The 12,143-nt window shown below is 42.7% G+C and overlaps 1 protein-coding gene across 1 annotated transcript in view; it reads right to left on the bottom strand.

Moving 5' to 3' along the window:
- Positions 1 to 12,143, bottom strand: part of VAT1L (vesicle amine transport 1-like) — a 145,579-nt gene that overhangs the window by 69,553 nt on the left and 63,883 nt on the right. The window contains exons 5-7 of the mRNA XM_006888816.1: positions 7,645 to 7,748; positions 4,827 to 4,882; positions 1,049 to 1,243 (exon numbers count right to left, since the gene is read on the bottom strand). Coding sequence (XP_006888878.1) covers positions 1,049 to 1,243; positions 4,827 to 4,882; positions 7,645 to 7,748 — 355 coding nt within the window. The remainder of the gene's footprint in view (positions 1 to 1,048; positions 1,244 to 4,826; positions 4,883 to 7,644; positions 7,749 to 12,143) is intronic.

A 12,143-nucleotide genomic window follows, 5' to 3' on the forward strand; every position in this document is an offset into this window, starting at 1 on the left:
CCACCCTGAGTACACTTCTCTATGCAACCTTAATTCTGGATTCCTGTGCTAACCATAATACTCAATCATTTATCACCTCTAATCTGTTCTTTCCCTCATCTATTTCAATATAATATACATAATTTATCCTTGAAGCCAAAGTTACCAGACCCAACTTAGAAGGACTCCTTCGTGAAATGCTTCTTAAAACCCCAGCCGTCTCTCCTCACCTATGGCTGGCTATCACCATTGAATTCCCAAGAACGCAAATCTTGCCCCATCCTGGAGAATTTTCTAGATTCTACCTCCTCCATGAAATTCCTGTCTAAGCCAATCAATACAACCACTTCACATTTCAGTATCCTTAAAGGCCTCAGGAGGCGTTCTTCAGCTTTTTCTGTGACCCAGAGACGCTTGCAAAGACTGGAATTTTTGGCAGAGCACTTAAAGGAAGGTTACGATGCAGCATTCAAGCCAACAATTTAGCAGCAATAGCAACACCCTTCATGACAGCTGACGACGTCCTGCAGGGACTCCAAGCTCTGAGCCACTGTCTGCCCTGCTCATGACTCTTATATATGCACAAGGCGAAGCTATGCACACATTGTCTTTGAATCAAGGTGAATTTTACACATCTGTCACCGTGTGGGGGCTTGCTTGAGAAGGGCAAGCACTCAGGCAGGTGAGGAAACCACTTGATACTAGGCTCTTGGTGTACTGCCTATCTCTGAAGGGCTAGCCTACAAGACATTGTCTCTTTTAAAACCAGCAAACCAGGGGAGCTCTGGTGGCCTAGTGGCAAGAAGCTGCACTGCAATCCCAGAGATGCATGGTTCAAATCCACCAGATGCTCTGCCAGGAAAGGAGGGACAATCTCCTCCTGTACTAGTCAGATCTGATCTGACGGTACACAGACACACATACACAAAATTAAAAAAAAAAAAAATTTAAAACCAGCAAACCCAGAGCAAAACAGTGTGATAAAAGACTCTGTGTAGATACCGCAGTAGACCTGATATTGGAAAAGGCCATTTGCTTGGGGGGGAAAAAACCCCCAACCCACTCTTACCTCCTCCAGGGCCCACAAGGAGTCAACCACGGGCCTGATCTTCTTCTGGTTGTAAAGTGCTATGAGTTTGTCCACCACTCCTCGGATGAGGCCCGCACGGCCTTGTTTGAAGAGCAGATTCAAAAGCGAGAACCCCGAGATGACTTTGTTCTCTTCATACAGCTTGATGGGGTTCACTTTCTCCACCTGCCACCACTGGAAGACAAAAACATCATGAGGTTACAGGAGACCAGGAAGGGATATTCCCCTATTACCCAGAGGTGCAGTGGGTAAGGAGTTGTGCTACCAACCCAAAGGCAGATGGTTCGAATCCAGCAGCTGCTCTGTAGGAGAAAGATGGGCAGTCTCCTACAGTACAGTCTACAGCCTCTGAAGACCTACTAAAGGCTCAGGCCAATGCCACATAATGCAAACCTGTGGATGCAGTAGGAGCGCAGGGCTGCAGTTGAAGGAGTTCTAGCTGGTCACTGGTTAGCTCTACTCTTCAAAGCTTCAATTAAGCTTTTATAAATGACGCCCCCCCCCATTACATCGGGTAATACCTGGAGACATTCTGGTTGTGAGGACTCAGAGAGGAGAGTGATGAGATGCCAGGCCAATGCTAAACAAGCCCCTCAAGACAAAGGACGATCCAACTCAAATGTCAGGGGCCCCAAGACTAAGAAGCGGGATGGATGCAAAGGCTGCTAAACACAGCTGTCTCCTTCAGCTCTTCGTCTCTTCTCAGACATCAAATACATAAAAAGATGCGTCAGCAGCCTACAGAAATGGGGTTCCAGCTGCTTTCTTCTGATCTCATTGCTTTTCCGTGGGTTCAGGCAATAGCTTAGCCAGTCAAAATTCTGGTTTCTGGAGGGTTCTAAGGGATGAAACACTCCACGCAGTTCTAATTAGAAAGCATCGAGGATTGTGATAGGCACTTGGGAACATGTGATATTCATGTTATCTACTGGTTTTTTCTTTACATCCTGCTTCTTTCTGAAAAGGACTGTGCAGGTTCTCAGTAATAAAAGTTTTGATTGAGTGATAGATTTTTTTTTTTAATGTGTGAAAAGAAGTGTAGGGCAGACAGAGGACAAGAATGAGGACAAATCGTTCCAAAAAGAGCATTCCAGGAGAACACAAGATCCTACTTAAACACAAGCCATCCATTTAGCCAGGAGAAAAGTACAATCACTTCATTTTCAGGGTATCTGTACCACACCTGGGAATATGTAAAAAAGAATGTTTGCTGGATTTAGAATTATAACCCACTCATAGTTAAGAGAACTTTGCAGGTGAGGTTTAGCTCTGCCACTTCCCAGCTGACTTTGAGTAAGATACGTCAGACTCTTTGTGCCTCAGTTTCCCCCTGTACTTCACACATTGTCCTAAGGAGCAAATGTAAAGTGAGTGCTCTAATACCAAGGAGACAGTAAATAAATATTCGTTTATGTTTGTTTAATCATAGTGTGAATGACAGTTTACAAAGCATATTGGTTGACTGGCAAGTTATTCACTCATACATATTTTGTTTTATAACGTTAATTAAAATACCCATAGTATCTGATTATCCACTTATTCCATATCCTATTCCCTTCCCCTTCACCGTCTCAGTAAGTCTCTACTATCTATTTACTCAGTTTCAAAACTCTGTCTCTCCCTTCTTTTCCCTGGTAACCACACTAGAATGATTCTGTGTGTAAACCTTTCTTCAGCTTTTTATAATAACGCTCCTGTACCGTATTTGTCCTTTCACGACTGACTTTTGTTATCACCTCAAGTTAGAAGGTGCTTTTGAGAGAGTAAACACGTTCTCCGGATCAGATTGAGACTGATCGCTTAAAGGTTACCTTCTCCCGTTAATTATCATCATTGTTACCGTCTGCAAGCAAATGGCACATTTGACAGAGGAAGCACAGGCCCTGTGGGAGTTTTAATAAAAGCAGAGGGCAATTAAGATCGCTGAGAAAAATTGAGTGCGTGCCTCCAGATGAGTATTTCATTTCTACGTATCTCCTGAACTCAGCAAAGACACTGCCTTTCCAGAACCTCTGAGAGCACGTCCTCGTTCCATTCCTTAGCACAAAAGATGCCTGCTCTCCAATTTACTTCTAACTGATCTATTAATATTGAAAGAGCAAAGTCTTCATCCTGGACCTGTCGCTACAAAGCAAAGCATTCTTATAATTGGCGTCTGTTTCGGCTCCCACTGGGTCTGTTTTTATGAACGCCTTCATGGGTCTCGGACACGCTGCAATTATTTCGTTAACACTGTGTGTTGTGATTGCGCTTTTAGGGGAGAAAGGGAAAACACTTCTTACAATTGTATATAATTTGGCACCAGTTTGGCTACCCACAGCAGTCTGTCAACATCCCCGTTAATTACAGCAAGAGCGACACATCAGCTGTGAGTGGGACAGAGCTTGTCTTAAAGGCACAGGCTCCCAAGTCCTCCGTGCTCCAATGCTGCACTTAGGAGGCATTCCCAACCCTCAGCACAGCTTTCCCTCATCTCCTTCGTTAACATGTCTGCACCCCCTCAGTCTGCTTTTATTGCCTGGAGAAAACTGACAGCCACTGACAACAGCCCATCAGTGGTGGTGGTGTTACCTGTAATCAGTCACCAACCCCTCTGAACCCTGCCCCATCATCCTGGGCCATCCTTTCATCTCTGCCCCACTTGAGATCTTGTTACCATGTGTCAATCCATCTTGTTGAGGGCCTCACTGAGAGTCTTCCCCGTCTTCCCCTCTTTCACTGGTAAAGGACATCATGCTTGGAAAACTGGAAGGTCTCACCAGTTGTATTTATTTACTTTAGGTTTGCCGGTCTCACGAGATTGTGGACCATGAGGACCACAGGGGTGCCTCTTTCCTCCACTGGGATTCCCCATGGCCTCGCACTACTGCAAACAGAAAGGGCTCGGAAAATGCTTGTGAAGTTCCAAACACAGGAATAGGGTTAAATGCAAGTACTTGCCAGAGGCAGCAAGTCTCAGCTGTGATGGGACAAAAATCAACATCCAAGTCTAAAGGAGAGCAATTCTAGCAAGTAGAGCTCAAAGGAAGACTGTCCATCCGAGCAGGTTCTCACTGGGGTGAATGGCCAACTGAAGACTTTGACTGGCCTCATATTCAGAAGCCTGATAATCTAAGAGTGGGTGACAAACTTGCCTTTGTCTTGAGGGATCCCCTTACCTCATGCCCAAACCCCAAGCCCCCTGACATCAAGTCAATTCAGATTCATAGCAACCCTCCATTGGGTTTGAGGCTACACATCTTGGCAAGAGGAGACTGTCCACTCCTCTCCAGGGGGGTAGTTGGTGGATCTGAACTTCTGACCTGTTAGTTAGCAGTCCAATATGTAATGTACTATGCCTAACCTTTTAAAGGGTCTCCGACCTTGAGAGCAAAGGAGAACAACAGGTTAGGAAGACAAAGGAAATTCAAGAACCGAGATATGGCCAGGAGATAACCTTATTGAAAACTGTTCTTTTCCTAGGACCAATAAAATGCACCAGCACTCTGTTTCTTTTTTGACCAAGGTTTAAAAGCTCCAACACTCAAGCAATTTCTGAGGTGCTTCACTGACTCTTCCACACCTCTGCTTCTTCTAGACCCAAGCAGCCCTGTCACAGCCCTGCCCACTGGTCATGGTGCAGAGTGGGCATGTAGGGTAGACTTCATGGCTAATGAATGACACAGCTGAAGGACAGACAACGGTAGGTCAATGAATCTACACAAGAACTGACGACATGCAAACCACGGATCCCCCACAGGACAATGCAGATACTTACTGACTTGGCAAAGCTGAAGAAGCTCTTGGTCTCCCCAGTCACCATGTTGGAGGAACCTGTGAATGGAGAATTCTCAGAGTAAGCTATTGATAATTTGAAAAAGTAGCATCGCTCTTGTTACTCAAGGAAGTACGGCTGTTGTTTGGCTCATAACTGGCAAGAGCTTTGAAAGAAAAGTAATCCAACCTCAGAAAAATGAGAGACATGTAAGAGAAGACCGTTTTGACTATTTTAGCCAAGTAGCATTGGATCAAAGGAAAAGTCATTTCCTCAAGGTGAAGATCTCATCACTCTGGGGGAAAGGACATGTAGAAAAACTTAGATCACCATTTTCATAAAATGACAAACTGACGAAACAGCTTTTGGGTTCTCTTCTTGGCCAGTGAGAGCTTCTGTGTGCACCTACTTTATGTTTCCAGATCCAATTCTCAGGCAGGTGGTAGATCTGGGGGTCTGACCTGAGCTGGGATTTTTAGAAGCTAAGGTTGGCCTCTCAGGGGAGGAGAGGGCTGCATTACAAATTAAGCAGATAGAAAAATGGGTAGAAAAGACGACAAGGGAAGGGAAAGACAGATGCAGGAGCTAAGGCCGTGTTGTGAACGAAGCCCCATCTCCAAAGTCCTGGCTGGTGTTCTCCCAGAGATGTGAGGTAGAAAGATAAAAGTCACTTGAGACAAAGGACGAGAGGAACTGGGGTTTGCAAAATTGGGGGAATCAACATTCGGTGGACAGATGGGAGGTGGAGTCAGTAGATTTCCTAAGATGCTCATTGGGTTAGAAAAGATCACTTTTTAAGTATCTCTCGGTGTGTAAGAGATCTTTTATCATGATGGGACTATTCTGGTGCCACTTTAATGACTTTTCTACCTGTCTGCAAATATTTAGGAGAAAATATCCTTCGTAGAGTACTAGAGATCAGTGGCAAAAAGTATATACATTTTCATTTAATTAGCTGGCTCAGATAAACTAGTAGGCAGTTGGTAGGCCAGTGCTTCTCTTCTTTTATAGGGCGAGGACTTTGACATGTCCATACCAAGTTTCAATTACTTAGTAATCAGACAATCAATACAATGAATTAAATACTTGTAAAATAATCAAGCTTAATTTCACTAAAACGAAACCCTGGAGCTGAAGCAAAAAATGGAATTTCTGGTAATTATTAAGTAAGGATGAAGAAATTCTTTGTATTTACTCACACATCTAATATATTATACTGATGCTCATAACTTCTTTTACCAATGATTTTAATAGTCATAATAATAACATACTCATCTGCAAGCACTTCTAAAGAGGAGATCGCTATTGAAAATACCTGAACATTCCAGAAATGGAAAGTTTATCCCTCTTTGTTGCCTTCAACTTTCTATCATCTTTTCTGTTGCCTTCAACTTTCTATCATCTTTTAACAAAGAGATTCTTCAATATTTTATACCCTTCAAATATTTTATAAACTTAACCAGTTAATAATAAGGGAAGCGAGCATGTTTTTCTGGTGTTATCTAGAGCTAAGGCTCAATTTTCTCAAACATTAGTTAACCCTGGATTCTTTTGCTTTGGAATGTATCACCTAGCTCCATAGGTGGCCTTCTCATTTTTGTGAATGCTAATATTTAAATCCATTTGCATACTGTCTTAGCTTCTCAATGTTGCTATAATAAAAATCCCAAAAGTAGGTGACTTTAACAAACAGATATTTATGTTTTCAAAGTTTAGGAAGTCAGAAGCCTGAATTCAGGGTATCAGCTCTAGGAAATGACTATCTTTGTCTACTCTGGGGGGGAAATATCCCTTGTCTCTTTCCACATCTCTTCCTTGGTCTCCAGGTGAACATCACATGGCATCAATCCTTCTCTGGTTGTACATCTTGCTGCTTTGTTTAACCTGCTCTTTTTATATCTTAAAACCGAACAGTTTAATACACATCCTATACTGATAAGGCCTCATTATCATAATAGAGAGAACTCCATTCCCAAATGTGATTATATCTGCAAGAACAGGGATTAGGATTTGCAACAAATTATTTTTCACAATTCAATCCCCAGCACATGCCTGTAAGAGAAGAGAAGAAGAAAGGAGAAGTGGCTCTGGCTAGAGGAAACTTGACCTTAGATGTCTTTGACAAATCCCCCTACTCATGAGCACTGAAGTGGACGTAGCAGCAGGCGGGGGCAGACATGTGCTCTGTTCATTAGGGTGTATATCTTGATTGGGACACAAAGAGGTAGTTAGCAAAAGGAAAGTCTGTATTTGCAACTGCATCTTTAATCCAACTCCATACAACCTGCTAGCCACTCTTCTCTGCCCAAGTGTGAGCCCTCCATTCCCTCATTTTCTAAACTTCCTTTGAAGCCATTACAATTTTCCATCTATACCATCTTTTATAGGTCAAGTCCTTTAAAGATGGGTTCTACCTATCTGGGTGACATGTCTTTGGCCTTGCTTTATGACTTTTTGAATCAGAAGTATCCATGGGGATCAGTAGACATGTATGTTATTTTTATAACTGAAAACAACTAACAACCGTTTTTACCAATGAAGGAGTTTTTCTTTTGCTTTTCAAGGAGAAGAGTGAACTGGAGGTGGGGGGGGAGAAAAATGCAACAATGAATGAATGGAAATCCAAAATCTCTGTAGATGCTCATTGAAATTAATTAAAAAAAAAATTTTAAAACCTAACAACCATTTTATAGAAAAGATGGAAAAAAGTGAACCACTCCTAATTCCAGCACTTACATTTCATTGTTCAGAGGTTTTATCTATAGGATCACGTGCAGTATTCCCTGTCTGTGGACATGCTCCTGGTTTTTGCAGCACTCACCATATAAAATGTAAGTCCCCAGTGGTTTAAGAAGGCTGAGACCTTTTCCAGTGTTGTCCCCACAGAGGCAATCCAAAACGATATCCACACCTTCAGCAGAGATTCTAAATTTGAGAAGACAAAGAAATGTACTATAAGCTGTCAGAGGTCATACTAACAATCACTTTCCCTTCCTACATCAGTCAGGATTATTCAGGGCTTTAGAAGTAGGAATAAACAGGCAAAGCCTTGGCAGTGGACGTACTCTCCTAGACCTAATTCTTATTCTCACAAATGGACAAATAACCGACATCATAATAAATGGAGAAAATATTGACGTTGCCAAGGATTTTATTTCCATTGGAGCCACAACCAACACCCAAAGAAGTAGCCATGAAGGAATCAAATGATATACTGCATTGAGCAATTCTGCTATTAAGAACCTCTTAAACTGGGGGAGGGGAAGGGGAGAGCTGGGCGGGGAGAGAAATGTAGCAATGAATGAATGGAAATCCAAAATCTCTGTAAATGCTCATTAAAATTATTTTTAAAAAAGTGCAAAATAGCAAGGAAGTCAGTTCAAAGACTAAGGCATGCCTGACTCAAGCCATTGTGTTTTTGGTTGTATCATTTGCATGGACAGTTGGACAACAGATAAGGAAGGACTGAACTGTAGGAATAAGAAAGATGGAAGAATTGAATGCCTTTGAATCGTAGTATTGGTGAAGACACTGAAAATATCATTGACTTTCAAAAGAACAAACTTTTTTTTTAAAAAAGTACAAATATGTCTTAAAAGTAGAATAGTCAGGATGCTCCTTTAGAAGCATCAATGGTAAAAATTCATCTCACATACTTTGGAAATGTTAGCAGGAGGGGCTAGTCTATGGAAGAGGACATTATGCTTGGAAAAGAAGAGGGTCAGTGAAAAGAGAGGAATGCTTTCAATGAGACAGCCTGACACCTGACACAGAGACTGTAGCAATGGGCTTATGCACAGAAGGGATTGTGAGAGTCATGCAGAACTGGGTGGTGCTGTACATGGAGTTGTTATGAATGGGAGCTGACTTGACTACACCTAGCAGCAATATGTCTAACTCTTAAGACTTTCACAAAGTTTGAAGTAGTTAAGATCTGGCCAGTGGGTGACATCAGTTAACAGTCTAGGGTAGAGCAAAGTGTAGGAACTTCAGCTCAGACATGTAGTGCCCAACCAGCCCCCTCAGCTTCTCTTCACCAAGTCCTTAAGTAATGCTCTGAATACAGTTCATCACAGAGACCCATCCAAAATAATCAGTTCCACTTCTGGCTTCTTAGAACTCTTACTCTGCCCAAGTGTGTCCTCTAAAGTCCCACATGGAAGTTCAGAGCCAGAGAATTAACGCAATATATTAAACCAGTGGGTCTCAAACCTGACTTTGCATTGGATTCACGATTGCTAAGAGCAGAGAGCGTAGGGGCAGAAGGCCAAATTCAGTGGCTTCTAGGTCTGCATTCTCCTGCTGTTGTAAATCTCTGCGGATTTAAAAAGCAAACACAAATAGCCCCGGCTCAGGGATTCTTTGGGCCAAATCTGGCAGCAAGATATTCTGGAACTGCTGATCCAAGACTTTTGTGTCTGTTCTTTCTTTGTCCTCAATCCCTTGTCCCTCCATTGTGAATGCCTCCTCTTCACTTCCCATCCACACAGGTCAGTAATGAACTTCTGGAGTGGTGTTGGGTTTCAACAGCTTATTGGCTGGCAGAGAAACCCTTTGACCTTGTCAGAAATTAATTCCACTTTACTGTGACTTTTATTTTCCGTTAGATCCTTGCCTCTTCTTTAGTTCTCAACCTGAATGCCGCTATCTCTGAGAACTCATTTGTTTTCAGAGCTCCCACCATTGTCTTTATGCTCTTGATGAAGCAGATGGAATACTTCAGAGTGTCCAGCACAGTGCCTGGTGCACAGCAGATTTGCATAACATTCCAAGTGCAGTGCCTGATGCACAGTAGACTCATAGCAGGTCAAGGCCATGCCTGGCACACAGAAGGCATCCTACAGAGGACTAAGAACAGTACACCTACTATGTGCCAGGCATTATAGATTCTGACACAACACATGCCTTTTTTAAGCTTGCAGTCCTCTGCCCCAGCTCTGATGGGGAAATGTAGACTCAAATCATTTGAACAAAGAGTAGATTTCCCTACAATTTTATTCTTTCCTCTGTGGATTCTGTGTTCTGCTGGCATTGGGACTGCTTGTCATTTCTGTTCCCGTAATTTCCAGGGCACTCTCCTAGAAGTCACTTGGCAGATGCCTGAAGGTAGTGAGTTTTCACTTAATCAAGCTCCCACTGATGCCTCTGAATGACGGTGTGGTGAAGAGTGTTGAATATGCCATAGAATGCCAAAAGAACACATCTGTCTGGGGTCAGGGGCAGCAGGATACTCCCTAGAGGCAAAGATGATGAGTCTTTGACTCAGTACTTTGGGCATGCTTTTTTTTTGGGGGGGGGGGAATCCCTGGAGAAGGACATCATGCTTGGAAAAGTGGAGGGTCCACGGAGGAGAGCAAGACTCTTAACAGGAGTGTGGCTGCCACAGTGGGTCTAAGCTCAGGGGAGACAGTAAGGACGGCACAGGATCTGGCAGTTTCCTTCTGTGGTGAGCTGAGCTGGAGTCCATCGATGGCACCTACAAACCATGACAACAAGCTCCAGGCTTCATTTCCCTAACCTGCTAGACACACCTCCTAAAGGCCTCACCCTCATGCTATATTAATCTCATCCGAAAGAAATCATTACCGCTTCTGATTCTCATTTTCTAGCATTTTCCATTGTCCCTAAGAGCCCATTCTCCTTCAGCACGCCTACTGGCTCGGTCTCGTCCTTGCCAGTCAATCGTGTTACTTGCTTCCTTGACTCCAGCTGTTCGTTCTCTTATCCATCCTGTGCGCGACAGCCAAAGCAGTGTTTTTATGAACTCACTTTTCATTACAGCTCGTAACTGCTTCAAATCTGCAAAGGACTCCATGTCTAGAACAAAATCCAACTTAAACTCGGGTATCAAGAGCTTTATCAATAGAGTCTAGTGGTTTGCTCAACTTGAAGTCATTTTTACCCTTCATCTACATCTACCCAGGGGACTGATGGCAAAGCAGAGTTTCTGTTGCACCACTAACCAAAAGAAATCAGTAGTTTGGATCCACAGATGTTCTGTGGGAGGAAGAGGAGGCCGCCTGCTCTTATAAACATTTACAGCCTTGGAAAACTGCTTAAGAGTTGCCATGAGTTACTCTCAGGCTGGACTCAATGACAATGAATTTGGTTTGGGGGTGGTTAGAAAAAATTTTTATTGGTTTGCATACAGTAATTAGTTTACACTGTGTTTCATTTGAGTGCACTGTGTTTATGCAATCTTTCGTATGCACTTATTGTATATAATTAATTACTATTGATCAATGGTTATTGTTAGCATCTTTCCGAATCCTCACTGAGTCTTTCCTATTCCTTCACCCCCTCCTCTGTCCACCCATATATTCTGTTATCCTAGCGATTTCCTCCCTTTTCTTTTTTCTGCCCCCTTCTCCCTTTTCATTTCTGCTTCTGACATTTATACAGATCTTATTAATTATCCTTCAATTTTTAGAGTAATGGTCTTTTGCAGTATTTGTCCTTCTGAGAATAATGTTCCCTAGACTCTCCCATGTTATATAGCATTTTATGAAATTGTTGTTCCTTAGTGCTGCCTGCATAACATAGCATAATGTGAATGTGTCACAATTTCTCCATCCATTTGTTTGTTGATGGGCATTTGCGCTGTTTTCATTTTCCTATTATTGTGAATAACACTGATATGAACATGGATGTACATCTATCCCTTCATGTCTTAGTTCAAATTTCCTTGACTGATATTCCAATAACAAAATGGGCCAAAGACATGAAAAGAGTTTTCATAAAGGAAGACTTTTGGATGACCAACAGACACACAAAGAAATGGTCAAAATCAGTGGTCATCAGAGAGATAAAATAAAACCACAATGAGTAGCAGTAGGCAAGTTTAACTGACAGCACGCAATAAATGTTGGAGAGGATGGGGAGAGACTGGAACTCTCAAGCACTGCTAATGGGATTGCTGATCTAAGCACGATAAAATCATGGAGAGCTTTACTCCTTTCTCCATCTATCATAATGTTGACTGTTGGTCCGGTAATACCATGGACTGCCAAAAGAATAAATATGGCTTGGAAAAAAATGCAGTCAAGAGTGCCCCTTGGAGGAAAAGATGGTGAAGCTTTGTCTGCCATGTTTTGGACATGTATCTATGCAAGGCTATTCTCTGGACAGGAATACGTGCTCGGAAAGCTGGAGAGTCAGAGCAGGAGAGGGTGACCCCCGATGAGATGGACTGACCTGGGGACTTCAGCAATGGGCTTGAGTGTGTAGATGATGAGGGTAGACCAAGATCCAGCTGGCTGTTGATAAGGCTGCTCTGAGTTATACTCGATGGCACCTAACAATAACAACAGTCTTTACCGG

The sequence above is a fragment of the Elephantulus edwardii genome, unplaced genomic scaffold, assembly GCF_000299155.1.
Source record: "Elephantulus edwardii isolate Elephantulus edwardi_28Jun2011 unplaced genomic scaffold, EleEdw1.0 scaffold00072, whole genome shotgun sequence".
NCBI classification, from domain to species: domain Eukaryota; kingdom Metazoa; phylum Chordata; class Mammalia; order Macroscelidea; family Macroscelididae; genus Elephantulus; species Elephantulus edwardii.